The sequence below is a fragment of the Eleginops maclovinus genome, chromosome 1 (genome assembly GCF_036324505.1).
Source record: "Eleginops maclovinus isolate JMC-PN-2008 ecotype Puerto Natales chromosome 1, JC_Emac_rtc_rv5, whole genome shotgun sequence".
NCBI lineage: Eukaryota > Metazoa > Chordata > Actinopteri > Perciformes > Eleginopidae > Eleginops > Eleginops maclovinus.
Genome location: NC_086349.1, coordinates 7,445,601 through 7,462,686, shown reverse-complemented (window position 1 = coordinate 7,462,686; position 17,086 = coordinate 7,445,601). Strand labels below are relative to the sequence as shown.

At 39.8% G+C, this 17,086-nt stretch overlaps 2 protein-coding genes across 2 annotated transcripts; one reads left to right on the top strand and one right to left on the bottom strand.

Moving 5' to 3' along the window:
• The first annotated feature begins 780 nt into the window (after positions 1-780).
• Positions 781-7,931, top strand: htr6 (5-hydroxytryptamine (serotonin) receptor 6). Its single transcript, XM_063883699.1, has 3 exons — positions 781-1,674; positions 3,678-3,812; positions 5,907-7,931. Exons 1-3 carry the CDS (start codon positions 781-783, stop codon positions 6,261-6,263), a joined length of 1,386 nt encoding a protein of 461 aa, XP_063739769.1. The 3' UTR covers positions 6,264-7,931.
• tmco4 (transmembrane and coiled-coil domains 4) lies at positions 6,318-16,043 on the bottom strand. The gene is made up of 14 exons (XM_063895049.1): positions 15,959-16,043; positions 15,125-15,275; positions 14,474-14,648; positions 14,246-14,273; positions 14,023-14,152; positions 12,957-13,054; positions 12,580-12,723; positions 12,244-12,363; positions 11,167-11,331; positions 10,522-10,658; positions 10,111-10,195; positions 9,313-9,430; positions 9,013-9,130; positions 6,318-7,343 (listed from the first exon to the last, which is right to left on the bottom strand). Exons 1-14 carry the CDS (start codon positions 16,005-16,007, stop codon positions 6,876-6,878), a joined length of 1,986 nt encoding a protein of 661 aa, XP_063751119.1. The 5' UTR covers positions 16,008-16,043; the 3' UTR covers positions 6,318-6,875.
• Positions 16,044-17,086: the final 1,043 nt, after the last annotated feature.

Genomic DNA, 17,086 nt, shown 5'->3' with positions numbered 1-17,086 from the left:
TGATTGTGCATGGTTATGCATTAACAGCTCCATGTTTTGACACGCTCCTTCTCAAAAGCTGCGCGCTACGGCTGGCAGGCGCGCTTGAGTGGCCGACACAGGGATTATCTGGAGCGAGGGATATAAAGGCAGCGGTATAAGGACTATGCTACCTGTAGAGCACTTATGCACAGAGCTTTGCTTGCATATGACTGCTGCACAGTTTTGTGTCTGTTCCCGCTCCACCAGGCTTTATACAAGAATAAAAGGACTTGTGAAAGGCAGCACAGCTCCAGCTTAGCAAAGGACTTGCGGAAGCTTTACAATCCCACTTCTATTAGGCGAGAATGTAATTCTGAGAATTGGTCTTTGCTCTTTTCGTCTTCAATAGTTCCTCTCAGCGGCACAGCTCTCTTATGCCTTATCTCTCTGTGTGCCCTCCTCCAATGCCTGTCATCAGTGTGACATGCTGCTTCGAAACCCTCTGTAAGCAATCGAATGGCTCATTCTGGCTCTTAGCTGTGGATGATGCAGGGACATGCTGGCCAGAATGGAGAGATAAGTAAAACTGTGATACTAGTGGCAGTGGAAGTAAGCCCACGGCCCCTGGATGTATTCCTGGCAAACAGAGATGGATATATTTACCAATGGAAAGGGAAATGGTTTGAAGGCATCTCAATACAAGACCTAGATGGCTTATGTTTCTTCAAGAATGTGCCAAGGGAGGACTGGTTAAGGTTCGTAGCATATAGTCGTGCCTGAAAGGGATCTTCCAGGAGTTACTTCATTGCCAACCCAACCATGGGTGACTCTCACTACAACAGCAGCTTTACTACCACCAGTGCTTGGAACATCACCGGCAGCGGCCCGTGGTTGTTGGCCTTCATGCTGACCGTCATCATCCTCATGACCATCTGCGGCAACATTTTGCTGATCGCTGTGGTGTTCGCCCATCGCTCTTTGCGTTGCACCTCGAACTGCTTCCTTGTTTCTCTGTTCCTGTCCGACCTCATGGTGGCACTGGTGGTCATGCCCCCTGCCATGCTCAACGTCCTGTGCGGGTCCTGGGTGCTGTGGCCAGCATTCTGCCCGATTTGGCTCTGCTTTGACGTCATGTGCTGCAGCGCATCCATCCTCAACCTTTGCGTGATCAGCCTGGATCGCTACATCTTTATAATCTCGCCACTGCGCTACAAGCAGAGGATGACCCCACCTCGGGCGTTGCTCCTGGTAGGAGCTGCATGGGGTTTGGCGGCGTTGGCCTCCTTCCTGCCCATTGAGATGAAATGGCACAGCTTGGGCCATGGGAGTGGACACTCGTCGGTTTCTGGGGGCAGCAGTAGCAACATGAGTTCTTACTCTGACACCTTGTACCCTTCATCCTACTTTCAACTGTCACCGTCTGGAGGCCTTTCCTTCCAGTGCCGCCTGCAGGTCACCTTGCCCTTTGCCTTTGTAGGGTCTGTACTCACCTTCTTTTTGCCCTCCAGTGCCATTTGCTTCACTTACTGTCGGATCCTTCTAGCGGCGCGGAGGCAGGCCAAGAGAGTCGCCGCCTTGAGCCACCCGCCACATCCGCATCCCTCTCTAGGGGAACCTTCCAGGCCTCCCTCACCTGGGGTTGCAGGAGGGAACGCTCAGCAGGACGGGGATGACTGCAGTCACCAGGAACCCACTGTGTCACAAAATGTACCGGTAAGCAAAATGAGACAACAAACGCTTGAACAAACCAGCCAGGGCAGTGATCAGTGTGTGAAAACAAGAGTGAATAAAATCGTCAACAATCTCTGAGTAAACTGAAGGACCTGTTCATCATCATCCCCTTCTAGATTGTCACCTCTTGCTTCGGCTTCATCAAAAAAATACATTAATGCTACGGCCTTTAAGCAGTCAGTGATGAGAGCAGGAGTTGAAAAGGTGGATTCTGCAAGGAGCAGATGGCACAAAAATAATAAGTAAATTACAGGTCTCCATCTCTTCTCAATCTCGTATTTTTCTTGACATTTAAGGTTTTACATAATACTGTCCATGCCATTTCCTTAAAATGCCAATTATACTGATGAAATCCATTGCTTGGTTCAATATCATCCAAGTGCAGCAATTATAAAGCTGGAAATGTTATGATTATGCATTCTTCAAATGTGGAAGAAAACACTTCAGGGATGCTCTTTGAAAGCTGTTTTTGCCAGCCACTTTGCTTTTTTTACCCTCTTCGGGACCTAAATTATTAGTGTAGATGCACTTGACTCTCAATATGTGCTTGATTTAAAAATTACCTAGGAATAATTTGGAAGTGTATCTGAAAGTATGATTGATTGGCCAAATCCTTTTGTGTGTCTCGCACAGATTGAAATGTGTATAACATGGTTGATATTAACAGTCAATCCAAAGAAGCTATTTAGCAATGGATTAGTCGGTTGAAATGGCAAATATCCAGACATATTCATCTTTGTCAGGCTGTAAAAAGGATCAGAGGAGATACACTCAACAGTCATGGTAGAGTAAGTTAATGTCGAAGAGATTATAAAGGCTTTTCTTTTCTTTTATTAAAAAGATAAAAAGATATCCGGTGAAAGGGAAGTGGTGTCAAACCGGTTCCAAAGTCTTAGAGAGGAAAGTACAGACAGTGTGTCAGATGTGCTGCCCCCGTTTGCAAGGATCACAGCCACACAGTCTGTCACATTTGCGTGCATACAAAACACACACGCGCACACACACATTCTCATAACCTCGGATGCATTTTGACACCAGGACTATAAGTATCCTGATTTTTCCTAATCAAATAATTCTTTCATAATTAAAAAATATTCTTTGTCCGCTTATTTAAACTCCTCATCTTCACTGTTTACAAACCTTTTGTAGTGTACCATTGAAACAATACAAAACGTTTATTCTAGACATGTTTTGCATTATGTTATAGGCTACGTGATTCTCCAAAAATCAGGCCTGATATATTTGGTATCTTTAGGTATTTCCAATGTCCACTCACATTTTAAAGGGTCCCTATTCTGCTTTTCAGGGGTTTCCCTTTCCTGTTGTGTGTTAGGGTTAGGGTTTAGGTGCATGTAAATGGTCTGCAAATGCTAAAATACCAAAGTTCACACCAGAGGGAGTTTCTCTCCGATAATTCCCTATGCCTGCAACACCTTGAATGGACTTCTTTATTTACTTCTGTTACATAGTGACATCACTATGTAGTGACAGCACTATGTAACACTTCTATTAGCAAGAACACAAATACATTGTACGTGAAAGGCTAATGGGCGGGACATCTTTAAGCGTTTGACCGATCCTAACAGAGCCAGACAGAGCTCTCCTTTCTGATTAACTACTAATTATAACACTAACTTGATCACAAGCCTCTTGCTTCCAACCGTATCACTGTGCGGTACTGGGGTGTAGTTCAGTAGAAAATATAATAATTCTTACATCAAATTGCTCACAAAATGCTCTGCGGATTATCTTCAGTAACTGGGTCATGATTTCTGGAAAGTGGTATTACTGTTTAGTTTTCAATCAATTACTTTTGGCAATCAAACCACAACATAACAAGCCGAGTGCCATTATATAAGAGAGAAGGCAGACATGTCTGCTACCGGTATTTTCAATACTCCGCAACTTAAACCAAAACAATCTAGATCGATAAATATCACTATAGGTAAGAGGAAAAATATGTATTTTTAATTTTCTGCCCACAGCCATCAGTCAACAGCGAGCGGCGCCTGGCCCACAGACAGGGTCGGAGGGCCCTGAAGGCGAGTCTGACACTGGGAGTTCTTCTTGGACTCTTCTTCAGTGCTTGGCTTCCATTTTTCATCACCAACATGGCCCAGGTTAGTAGAGGGATTCGTAAATATGAAAAACAAGTAACAAGAAGTTGGCTGCAGTCTCGGTACGTTCAATCTTCATTCTAAAGATATTCCACAATCAGTTTTTAATAAGCTGGAGTTTGTTTAGCTTTTCCTGGAATAAATCTTCTATTCTATACACCTGAGTCATTTTGTGTTTTCACAAAGGTATGTGTGGTGGCACCACAACGGTGTGAAGCAAATGCAAAAGGAAGAAAGATGAAAGAGAAGAAAACACACACTTGGATACCAGACTATTTTTGTATTGGCATCGCAGCCTTGCCAAGCAATCCAACAAGGAAATAGATTGGCACGTCAGCTTAGTGACTCATTCCCAAACCCAGATGACAAGACATTTAAACGCCATTTATTTCTAAGTTGTTGATTTTGATCAGACGCACTCATTCGCCAGCCGACAAACATTGGAGGCCATTGAAAAACGACGGCGGAAAGAAATCAATGTCGAAAAACAGCTTAATCTAAATTGGTAATGACACTTGTCCTATTTTTCAAGCTTTCAATGATCCAGTCATTTGGATTTTCCATCTGTGCCCTCTCGCTTCTCCCCTGCATAACATAGAGCACAGAGTCTTGACTGTCTCTGCGTTCTCCTTCCTTTTCACACTCAATGTGGTGTGTGAAACACACCCCTCCTTCCCGTCCTATTCCCACCGCCTCCCCGTCTCATCTTGATAGTATTGGAAGCTCTCCTCTAACAGCTGTCTCCTCCTTCACTGTCCTTCTGTAAATCTAGTTGCTATGTTCAAGATCAGTATTTTTTCACAGGCAGACGCAAATGTATTTGCAAGTTCTACTCTGGGAAAATGAGATGTTTATTAAGAAGAAGAATGATGGACAGCCTGAGCAATTAATAGGAGAAGAATCAGTCTTCTTTTACTTTTGATGATGATGACTTTGGACACGGCTGTTTGAGTTTCATATGGGGGCAAAATATTAAAATACATATTTATTTCAGAGCAGCCTTTAATCTATTTCAGCATGCTTTTTGATGATTTCCCAGAGTGAAAGAAAGTATATAAATAAAAAAGGGGCGGTTGATTATTAGAGATTGAAAGCTAGAGTGAAAAGTGAGCTTTAAGTGATTTTTGGAAAGATTCAAGAGTGTTGGCCTTTCGGATGTGACTATGTCCGGAGCTTTGTCCTGATGGGCTGTAGTAGATAGAACTAATATTTTGAAGTCAAACCGGTGTTTGATGGGGAGCCAGTGGAGGTTTTGGAGGATAGGGGTGATGTGGTCGGAGTCTTGGGTGGTGGTGAGCATGCAGGCAGCTGAGATTTAGACATGTTGTCGTTTATTGAGGATGAATGCAAACTGAACCATAGAGAATGTTGCAGAAATCCAGTCGGGAAATAATCAAATAGTTAGCACAGTAAGCTAAAAATAAATAAATAAACACTTGTTATATAATTGTTAGACAAGCAATTCTTTTTGATTATTTTGAATTTATTGCCCTTTTTTTGTTTGATAAGTTAGCAATACACTTTTTGGGTGAGTATTGTTATTTATACATTTTTCTAGCCAATTTCTGAATCTTCTGAATCTTCTGTATTTATCTATTTATGAGTATTATCGTAAACTAACCCTAGTTTCATGATGGAAAAAACTTATTTTTAGAATATAAATTCAGCCAAAGAGAGTACATTAATAAATAAATGGAAAATGAAGAGATACATATATTCTTGTTCTTATTTATACATTATTGTGATTTTCTTTTGTTATAAAATTATAAGTGTATCGCTGAGGTACAACATGCATGTTGGAGGCATTTAACTAATACAAATTTGGTTGAACTGCTTTGAAATCTAAATTGTCCAGTGTTTACATCTATTTTTTGTATCCTTTTGCACACTTACTTATGCATATGCCTAATACAAATAAAACAGGAACCTACTCTTGTACCCAACACTGCTACTTCTTAAAAATCTCATAAGGGAGGTTCTTATTATTTTATTTCTGTAATACCTTATTTCACAGCTACCCAAATAATATATTCTAATGCATTAATGCCTGTTCTTCTCTCTCTCTCTCTCTCCCCCCCCCCCCCCCCTCTTCATCAGGCAGTGTGTGAGTGCGTCCCCCTGGCGCTCTTCGACGCCATCACCTGGCTGGGTTACTGCAACAGCACGATGAACCCCATCATCTACCCGCTCTTCATGAGAGACTTCAAGCGAGCTCTGGGCAAGCTGCTGCCCTGCTGTTCTTCACAGTCACCCCGAAGACCCTCGCCAGCGCTCTCCCTTTCTCTCCGTAACTCAGGAGAGCCCATGATCGCCAGCGACCCACCCTCTCCGCTGCCCTCCGACCCCACGAACCCCCCGGCTACCGCAACTGATGCCGTCAACCTGCTGGATGCCGAGCACGCTGGCATCGAGCTGCCTCTGCTTCTGCCCAATCAGGTGGACACCCTGGACTGAATAACAAATAATATGTGAATGCTAATATTTGGTGACAAATTGTGAGGTAAAAGATTTAGGAAGAAAATAATACATTTTTTATTTTCACAGAAAAATGTCTCTAGACAAATTCAATTAAATATGTTTGATCAGTGCCAAGTATACAATAAAATCCTGAGGCTCTATGGAAAGGAGCACAAAAGAAAGGCTTGAAGAATACACATTCACTGAATTAGCCACCTCCTTATGGAAATGAAATTACTGTGATAATATCCATAGCAACCAGGCAACGGATGATAATTAGATGGATGAGATGAACAGAGGTATCACCTATTTTGAAGCATTCTCTTAAAAAATCTGCAAAATCACTTAACAAGTATTTGATCTCACATTTAGTCACTATTTACAGCTTGTAAAAAATGTACTTCATTAAAAAAAATGTTTTTAAATTAATAGTAAACTAACATTTTGTAGTTAAACAATGTGGGTTTCACTCGAGGCTGCATTACGTGTGCATCAACCCTCTAGCCGTTCTTGGCATGTCAGTGGGTTGAGAATGGGATGAATATCTTCTCAAACAAAGCTTTGATGCTGAAAAAAAAACATTGAGAAGCCGGTCCACAAACATGCTCTTTACAAGTCTGGCTGCCTTTGTTTGTGTGTGTGCTCTGTAGTCCAGTGTGTATCATCCCAGCTCCATGACACGTGTTCATTATCCTCTACAGCCTCCAAAGGGGCATTGAGAGCAGACACTTTGTCTCCATTAATTGCATTTTCCTCTGGAGTAAGCGGTAAATTGTTCCTGTCTGATTCCGTTTCATTTAATGAGTCCAGCAGGTCTGAAATATCAGGGATATCCCACCCGTCGCCCAGTTCCTCTGTCACGTCTACACTTTTTCCTGCACAGGTCTCCTCAGCTTGTTTTTGTGTCTCTTTTGTCTGGTTTGTGTCAAGGGTTTGGTCGGGGATTTCAACTGTCCCCTGTGTAACTATTACAGACTGAGGAAGAGCAAAGGAGGCTCCAGGCACTTCTTTGGTGGGAACTCCTACCGCCACTAAGATTGTGTCCATCTGACGCATGTAGTCCAAGTGGCCTTTCACCTGGGAAGAAGAAACATGGTATTACTTTCTCTGACTAAAAGGAGGACAATATAGAGTGGCGCGGTGATGACGTAGTTTTGGAAGTTAACTCTGAAATAGGCTCCGCAAGGGCTCCCTAAACAAAAACCGATGAGATTTCTTTTAGGTATTATGGAAAAAAAGTTCCTACATGTTTGGTTCAGAAGAATAACCTTCACATATTAACACCACTTTATTGTTTTTTTAAACGTAAATGCAGATGCCAGGAGTAAAAAGTTAACATTAGGCTATAAACGAGGAACATGACACATGTCACATAAACACCGCTAAGCTAAAGGCAGCTAATGTTTGGCTAATGACGTAAAGTAGTTTTTCAACCAAGTCAACAACCATCGATCTTAAGGCACGTAAAAACTTCAGAAATGTAAATGTGTGGTAGTTCAAACTAAGAGTATCTTAAGTAAATAGCTCACGTTAGGCTATTAGCGAACTACATCAGGGTTGCATGGCTGCGCATTGGCACCGCTAATCTAAAGGTGGCTAATGTTTGGCTTGTTGAGATTTAGTGGTCTCATTAAGTCACATTAATAAACATATTTGTTTTTCTGACTCATTTTAAGCTTGTGTTAACAGCAGATTTTTTTTCCAGGCATGTAACTAACATCATGTTCAAAAAATAATAATTTCTGGGTTTTAGGACTCATTACTGCACCACTCTATTTCTTTGTAAATTATAGTGTACATTAAAAAAATGTTCTTATCGCTCATAATCAATTATTTTATTGAAGGGTATATTATAGCAATAACAATTGCATTACACAATATCACTGTAATTTTATGACAATTTATCCCAATCATATAATGACAGTATAAAAGTACACCCTTTTAAAGAGCAAGTCACTTCTCATTCTTATGAATTGGAATGTGAATTTCTTCTTAAATATCCTGAATAATTAAAAAAAAATAAAACCACACAAGCCATGGGCTCTCTTTACAAAAATGAACAGTGTGTGTACAAGACTTGCAAGTCTAGTAATTGTAAGGAAACCCCTGCCGTTATTGTGGCATCGAATTGGCTATAAACCTTTGGAATTTCTCACCTATAAAATCATGTTAGCACAACATGCAATTTTGAGGTCAGCGAAAATGATGAATGTTACGTCCATATATCATAAAATTAGTCGATAATGTGTTTATGGTGACACGCCTTTCACGCCAGGAAAATAATGTATGGTGCTTCAGATTTGTCAAGTTTCTATTTACCATGCTTTTTAAAGTTCTACGTTAATTGGAGGTTTACCCTCAGATGTTTTGTAAAGGATTTGACTAGCTTTGTTTAACAAGATGTTTCTACATGTTAAAGATTTGTGTGGAATCTTGTGGATTTACAGGTTGGCAAAAAGGCATTGCTGTAAACAGAAACAAACCAGCGGGGCCTTATTTTGTTCCTTTCTTCTCTTCTTACTGTCTCTTTTGAAGTGCTTAATATTACAAAATTTATAATACTTAAAATGTAATTAAATGTAATGATATTTCACCACTAGAACTGGTTATGGAGCACTTGTGTCTTATTACATTTTCAAGTTTGAAAAGGGTCAATTAGAATTTTTAAAAGGGGAAAACCTTGAGATGTACTTGAAAAAAATTATTCATTTACCGGAGCGTAATTTCAATATAAGCTCTGACTCACCACGGAGGAGAGATCCACATTGATTATGCGCCGATCCCGGATGTTGATTGGCTGTAGCCCGGCAACAGACAGTTGTGCAGCTGAACTTCGGTACAGGAACCCCAGGAGCCAGTCCCCTCTGAAAGGCGGATTGTCCAGAATGTCATTTATTCATGAAATAATCAAATTACAAAGACTGTAGTTTCTGAATCTTAAATATATGTGACGACTAGAACACTACCAAGCAACTAAAAGCTTTTACTGTAAAATTGGAGACATTTTACTCCATGAATGCTGAAGGATAGAGCTTTTTTAAATTACCTGCAGTAGCCGTTTACTATTCTTCCAGCTACGACCCTCGACATTCTCTCCCAGGCCTTCTCAGAGCCGTCCACAGGAGCCCCCAAGAGGACGACATCCTCCACTACCCCTTCACTTCCTGAGGAAACACAACACAGTGCTTAACTGGTCTGTCAGAATACGGAAAAAAAAAAAATCAGATTAATTATGGTTTGATTAGATTTAGGACTGACGCCGTAGGAGAAGGGCAGATGTTTCATGAGAATCAGAATCAGGTTTATTGCCAAGTAGTTTTACACATACAAGGAATTGTTTGGGGGTATAATGGTACATACTGTACATAAACACAATTAGAGGAATTAAGTTCTAAAAAAGGAGCAGATATAAATAAACAAAATAACAATTTTAAAATCTAATTTAGATACCATTATAACATTTACAATATAAAAAATATATAAAAGGGAGAGACGGACAGCCCATGAGATCAGTACAATAAAATGGTCTCGTTGTTTTATTTTTTTAAATAACAAAACTTTTTGGGGTCCAAAAGGCACAGTGGAAAGTACATTTTTAATGAATAATTATATTATTATTTGTGGTATTATTTTAAAAGTAAAGTAGAGTACGCATTTAATACACATTTTTGGTGTGTTTTTCTCCTTATGGATTCCTTTCTGAAGGTTATTGTTTATTTCTGATTTTTATTATTTATTTTTATAGTTTAAAAAAACATCTTGGTAAACACTGCAAGGGAATGTGGATGTGTATCAGTTTTCAACGCATAATCAAAATATGGATTGTGCATAGAATGTTTCATACCTTGGTCATTGGCAAGCTCCTGTAGACAGTAGTAGATAACTCTGGCCCCAAGACTGAAACCTATCAGGCTGACAGGCCGCTTTCCCTTCAAATACAGAACAGAGGAGAGAAAAACAATACTGAAGTAGCTATCGTTTCCAAAGTGTTTACTGAACACAGGCATGAGTCTGCCTGAGCATAAAGTCATATTTCAGCTGAAAAAATATAGCATTTCATATGGCATATAGTATTTCAAGTTTTTTTTTTCCTAATATTTTAGTCAATCAAAGGAACAACCAACATCGTGGTTGAATATGAGCAAGAACAATTAGAATGTGAACATGTATAACCGTTATATAGTGACAGCTGACACAATACTGTGGTGCATTATGGTAATAAGTGTCAGAACAGAGTATAAGAGTACTATGATACCTGCTGTCTGCTCCTCAGAACCTGAGCCAGGTGTTTTCCCACCTCAGCCGAGCGGTTCAGACACACACACCAGGGGTGATCGATGACGCTGGCTGCTGCCAGCAGAGAGGCCGGCCACGTCAGAGCCGCCACAATGCCTGGACAGAGGGAAGGTGTTAAAGACCGCAACACAGTAACAAGCAAGGGTCAATACAACAAAAAGAACAATGGCAAGAAAAGATAGACAGGATTTTTTAACAGCAATCAATGTTATTAACTTGTGTCCTCCCATATCACATATTTACAACAGTAAATAAGTGATATACTAACAAAAAAAAGGAAATTCCACAATTTAAGTCATCAATTTAGGAGACAAGAACTTGGATGTTCTCTTAGATTGTGGTACATTTAGATAAAAGACCAATTGACTATAACTCTTGAGGTTATAAAGTCATACATTTTCTAAAAAACTCAAAACTTGATGAGGTTATCCACGGCCTCTGTTGTGTGATGCCGTTATTATCTACAATGTCTCTAAAACGCTGTCACACATATTCCAAGTGCGAAGTCCAGAACAGAACGTATTTGACAAGCTCAAACACTCCTGTTTCCTAATGCAAATCCTTTGAATAGTCTAAATGCGTACTGCTTGACCCGTCCTCCTACCTGAGAGCACTGTGTACTTGAGCGCCTCCTGGGCCACCATGCTGACCAGCCCGTCCAGCAGAGAGGCCATGGCTGAGCCCAAATCCCTGAGGAAGCGGGACTCCCATACCAGGCAGTACTGCTCCCCGCACTCTCCCAGGCTGCACCATGGGGCCTGGAACGAACCTGGAAGACAGTATTTTATGTCAGGATACGACTAAGTAGCACTCCTAAGTGAAGTGTTTTTTTGCCATCATAAGTGAAGGAGGTACTAAGCTTTTATTTCACAGTGGGGCATGAGAGATGTAGCATTTTATGTTAAAAGCATAACTTGAGTGGTTTATTTGCATAATCTCTGGTGTACACTGGTATAGAACATATTTTAGAACGTTATATGCAGAACTGTTGCAGAGCAAACTATTTTTTTTCAGTTTATCTTGATTATTTGTATTCTTCCTTGTTTTTTTGCCTAACAGTTCAACATCAAAACTTATTGAATATTCTACATATTTTAAAAAGGTAGAATATTTGATTTTGGGATAAAGGCTTACTAACAGTCAGTTCTTTGTGCACTGTGAAAAAAATAATCTGGTGTTGGTATCCAGCAATGGCTATGCAAATGGTGAGTGGGATGAGCAACTCAACACAACTTTTCCCGCCAGGTCAAGCGAAAGAGCACGGATGTATAAAGACAAAGGTTGGAGCAAGGGAAAACCTGGCACATGCCAACAATCAGAAGGAGCAATGATTGGAGGAGGGTATTTACTTTATTGTAGGGTTGACCAGGGATGGTAAAATGAGCAGTTTAGGTCTATAACCTTTTGGGATTATATACCTGAGGAACTTAGACAATATATATCTACTGCTCTTATTTAATTATTCTCTACATACTTATTTATACTGTTGCCCTTTTCATAATCATTTAATAAGTTGGTGTTTTTTATTTGTTTAAAGCGCTCTTTAGCATACTTTAACCATTGTTTTTAGCGCTCCTGTTTTATGTTTCATTTATATTTGATTACTCTCATGATTTTTTGTGAAGCACTTCATACGGTAGTTTTGTATAAGTGTTATATACATTTAAAGCCATTTACTTACTGTATTTGCCACTGCAGAGCCAACCTGTCACTGCGATAGTCAGGTGAAGATGCTTTCCAGATCTCAGTGGCAGGAACTCAAATTCCTCAATTGCTCCGACACACTTATTCATCTTATAGCCTGGGGAAATAACGTTGCAAGATGAAACAAGAGCAGAAAAGAGCAGAAATCAAGAAGAAAAGCAGAAAGAGACTGAGAAACCTCTATCTAGGGGCTATAGGTATGAAATAACCTCTTTGCTAACCATAGCGTATTCATACCAATGTTTAATAATGTGCATTGTCACTATTCAATTAATTAAAACACAATCACGTTTCTCCCACGCGATACTCTTACCAGTCAATCCAGCTCCTGCTGCTCCAAACAGAGAGGCCATGATTGCTATGCCAGTGGCTGAGCCCAGAGCAGCAGCCCCCCCTGCTCCCAGCACAGCACCGGCCCCCGCTGCCACCAAGGGGGCTGCCAGCCCACCTGTCACACCTGGCAGTGGCACAAAGAGGGCAGTCAGTTAGTACAGAAAAAAAGCCAGGATCCTTTTTTTAGAAAAGTCTACTGAGGGAAAATACAACTCCTGAAAGAGTGTGGGGATGGAAAATGGAATCTATATGCATTATTATGATGAAATATCAGAGGATTAAATTATCAACATGTGTCCACTTAAAATACTCGATTGTTTCAAATGTCCATTTAAGCATTGAGGCAGGAATAATCACCAATCACAGTTCCTCCGCCCACAGTAGCTAGTCCAATGAGGAGGTAGCGTCGTAACTTTCTCCCTCTTTCTCTCCTCATTCGCCGAGAAGACTCCTCTCTGAAGCAAGCAGATCATGCGCATTAGTTTAAATACTATTGGGCACATTTGGTTTCTTTGTTTTGGTTTGTTGTTTTGATCTTAAATTTAAAAAATACATATGTTATTGGGCCCGAGGATTGAAAAGGTCAAATGACTCTTGCAGTGGGTAACGTGACATCTTGAAAACAATGTGCTGCTTTTTTATGCCACAAAGTATTTCATTGTATCATTTTGGATAAATGTGCTAACAGTTTTGTTTAAACCCTCTGAAACACACCAAGTTTAGATAAAAAGTAAAGTTGAAACAGAACTTATTATAAAGAACTATTTGAGATTAATTTATATTAAGTGTACACGTCTTTCATCGCAGAATGAAAATTCATCTGTTCTAACTGCACCTAGGCTAATCATTTGTGTAAATGATTGTCATTTCTGCACTTCCGAAAGGTTTGGCTCGTTTGAAGCTACTGTACAAGTTAGTTATATTATTTCAGTTATGTATGATTCAAAATCTTATATTGAAGGTTGCGTTCTGAAGTCTCGTTGTGACACGAGTCAGAGTGACAGCATCAAGAAAGCAGCCAGCACAAAAAATATAATGTTCCAGTAGTTTATGCTGGTACTATAATATGGTTATTAGGAAACCAGAAGACTTCCAACTTTTCATTACATTGCAAATGAAGTATCGTTTTGTTTTACTGTATTTTACTTTTATCTACTTTAGTAAAACATGCAGTGCATGCAATTGTTTATGTATCAGGGTCCTATGTTTTTCTCGTCTATACTGCTTTATGTGTTTATGTTTAATTTTCACTGTGAATTTGGAAAACATATGATTCACAGAAACCCATAGAAAAACAGTCACCTGTGTCTGTCTGTGTTTAGAGGAAATTACACTAAAAGAAACGTAATGAAGATTAACTAAGGCACCAACTAAAGCTAACAACTGTCACAATCAAACATCCTTCAATTGAAACATAACTTACTCGCTCTCCTCTCCCGCTTCCTTCAGCTTCTCTCCCAGTGTTTCCTCAAACTCCTCCAGCTGCTGTGTGACGACTCGCAGCAGATAGCTGACATGGCGGATGAGAACCCTGGATCTGGCATCGTACTTGCCTGAGAACATAACAGACGATGAACGTTATACAATAACAGGCTTTCATCAGTTTGCACCGAGTATTATTTATTAATTCATCAAAGTATTCTTACCATCTTTCACAGAAAAAGACACCAGATCCTGTAAAAAAAGGACAAGCTGGTTTTAATGTGATGCTTTGTAGAATTCCAGAAACAAAATTAATGAAATAAAATTAAATGTATAAAAATAAAACAAGAATCTTTACTGCTCCGTTAGCCATGTTAATATTTGCCAATATACAATGTACTACAGACAACACATTTCAAAATCAGTAAATCCTCTATGAGAGTGCCAATCACATGTATGATGGGGGTGGCCCCAGAAGCCAGCAGAGGTTCAGCCTGTAAGGTGGAGAGGAAGGTGTCGGAGCCTTCAAAGCCTAGGCCTGACAGGAAAGCTCCCATCACCGGCATCACAGACTCATCCAGGTCCAGCCAGTGGACCAGGCCCTGCAGATACTTCTCCCTGAACGCACTGAGAAACAATTAAGTTAAAGCAATATTATTAATATATTATGTACAGGTATTCACGATTGAAAGAAGAAAAAACTGCTTTCAAATATTTTTCATTGGAGTCTCTAACGGGCAAATATCACTGTTTTTCTTCTTAATACTTCTTAAAAATCCCTCTCAGAGTTATACAGTAACGCCATTATTGCCGTTATTGTTATTACGTTTTTTTGATATTGCAATATGCTGCACATTTAATTCAGATATATCAAGTAACAAGAAACATGTAGAGCGTTTAAAGTGTACATGAATGCTCAACTAAGGATAAGAGTTGGAAATGAGCTGCAATGGAACTATGTAACATATAATCGTCCATATAAGACAAAATAGATTCAAATTCAAATTCAAATTAGAGGAATGTTGACAGCCTACATATTGTATTACCACTACTAAGAAGGACAACATATGTGACGATGACTGTATCTTTCATGGCTCTGTTACCTGTTGTCAGGTCCGGTAAACAGATGACCCAAAGAGACAGCACACAGGGCAGCGTAGGCGAAGCGGCCCTGTTCACTCAGCTGTCTGCTGATTATTTCATCTGGCCTAGGGTCACGTGGGGCATCGTGTGTTGTTCCTGCCCCCCCTGGGTCTGAAGTGATACAAGGACAAAGATTAATTATTAACTTCAAGGTAGTAGTTTGAGTCATATCCTAGAACAAAACCAAAAACAAGTCAGTGAAATATCAAAAAAGACATGAAGTATGCGTAAACACGTCAAAAAGTATGGGAGGGTACACAGAAAATGTGTAGGAATATTTGAAATGCTGTTTGGTGGACCACCTGCATGCCAAATTTATCAGAAGACTTCAATGATGGGTGTAAGGTCTTATAACAGGCAAAATAATATGTTTATGTCACTAAATAGAGATTTAGTATTTAACTGCACAATTTTAAAAGATAGTTCGGTTGGACGTTTTGCTCATTTTTTTTTGCAAATGGCTACACGGAACTACACATTTAATATCTCCGACATCTTTTCTCTGATTAAATGGACTGAATTAAACATATAGAGAGTGCGTAAGTGTGACCCAAATGCTTTTATAAATTCTTCTTAGCTATATATTTTATTTATAAGGCCAAAAGTGTAAACTAGTGCATGTCAACAACACTCGCTTGTTAGCTGCTAAACACAGCTGGCTGACAGTGACTGCTGCCTGAGCCAGTCAACTTTGTTAGTTAACGGTCCACCGGTAACTTTTCATAATGTCGTCAACTTATACATTTTCCTTACTGGCGTACTCAGGAATATAATTAATGAATTGTATTTGCTACCTGGAGTAAAATTCTGATCCGCACTGCTCTGTTTTTCCTCCATGTCCATATATATCTCAGCTCTGCTCACTAAACTTTTGATGCCTTCACGTGCACCTCCTGAGCTCTGACATCTGACACTTACATGTAAAACGGCCCCACAGTCTATAAATTAAATTTCCGAAAACCTTTAGCGTATATATCTGTTACCAATCTAATATAGCACTGTTATAATAAAATATCTTTATGTGTGGCACCAAAAACTTTATTTGCACAATAACATGGCTGTTCATAGCTTAATGTTAAACATTTCTAGTGTCCTTGAAGGCATCATTTGTTTGCAACTTTTAAGTGACGCAACGTCCACGTACGCCTAGAATGGGGCAGGGGTACGTTCAGGACTGACTCGTTTTAAAAAGGCTTTTGTCAGAGAAATAATTGATATTAAATCGATGCATTACACTTCTTTAGGGTCAGGAAAAGATGCTACGAGGGTCTGCTTTACTCAGAGGCGGGAACACAGCAAAAGCCTCATTATTACATCTACAGTCTATGTGTGACACAACATCCAACATCAGTGCTAGTACAGCTGCTGGCCAGTAGATGTGAGTGTTACATTTATTTTCTTGCAATATTGCCTATTTGCAGTTCTGTTTTCAACACAAGCCTGGTCATACCAATGATTATTGTTTGTCAGTGTAATCATTAACGTATGCTTTTTAATAATGAAGGTTACCCTGAAATGGGGCAGAATTCCCTATCAATTTCAAAAGCAAAGCAGAAATATGCTTTTTTTCATGGGCTCCTACACACATTCTTAAATTTGACCAGTTATTCCAAGGTTCATTTATGACATGTTTGTCTTTTTGCCATCAGCAAAATGCTTTCCCTCAGATGCTCGTGGCAGCAGGCCTACATCAGAATGAGGACAGTTGCCTGCCAACTGGCTTCACTCAAGGACACGGTCATGGATGCACACTGGAATAATTTGATAAGATGTTGCCATGTGCTAAGAATGCAACAGAATAGCGCATTGTTCCATGGTACGTGGTTAATGTGTGGATTTTAATTCAAGGTCACAAGCTTAAAGATAGAAGAGCAAGAGGCACGTTTAATAGATCACTGGTAATGCATTTGAAATGATTGGGA

What these genes read in the sequence shown, in the direction of transcription:
- htr6 (XM_063883699.1), top strand. Translation starts at nt 781, where the DNA reads ATGGGTGACTCTCACTACAACAGCAGCTTTACTACCACCAGTGCTTGG. An exon ending in CTGTGTCACAAAATGTACCG is followed by an intron (nt 1,675 to 3,677) that starts GTAAGCAAAATG and finishes TTCTGCCCACAG; the next exon opens with CCATCAGTCAACAGCGAGCG. An exon ending in TCATCACCAACATGGCCCAG is followed by an intron (nt 3,813 to 5,906) that starts GTTAGTAGAGGG and finishes CCTCTTCATCAG; the next exon opens with GCAGTGTGTGAGTGCGTCCC.
- tmco4 (XM_063895049.1), bottom strand. Translation starts at nt 16,007, where the DNA reads ATGGACATGGAGGAAAAACAGAGCAGTGCGGATCAGAATTTTACTCCA. An exon ending in TTTACCGGACCTGACAACAG is followed by an intron (nt 14,649 to 15,124) that starts GTAACAGAGCCA and finishes ATTGTTTCTCAG; the next exon opens with TGCGTTCAGGGAGAAGTATC. An exon ending in ATAGTAAACGGCTACTGCAG is followed by an intron (nt 9,131 to 9,312) that starts GTAATTTAAAAA and finishes TCCGCCTTTCAG; the next exon opens with AGGGGACTGGCTCCTGGGGT.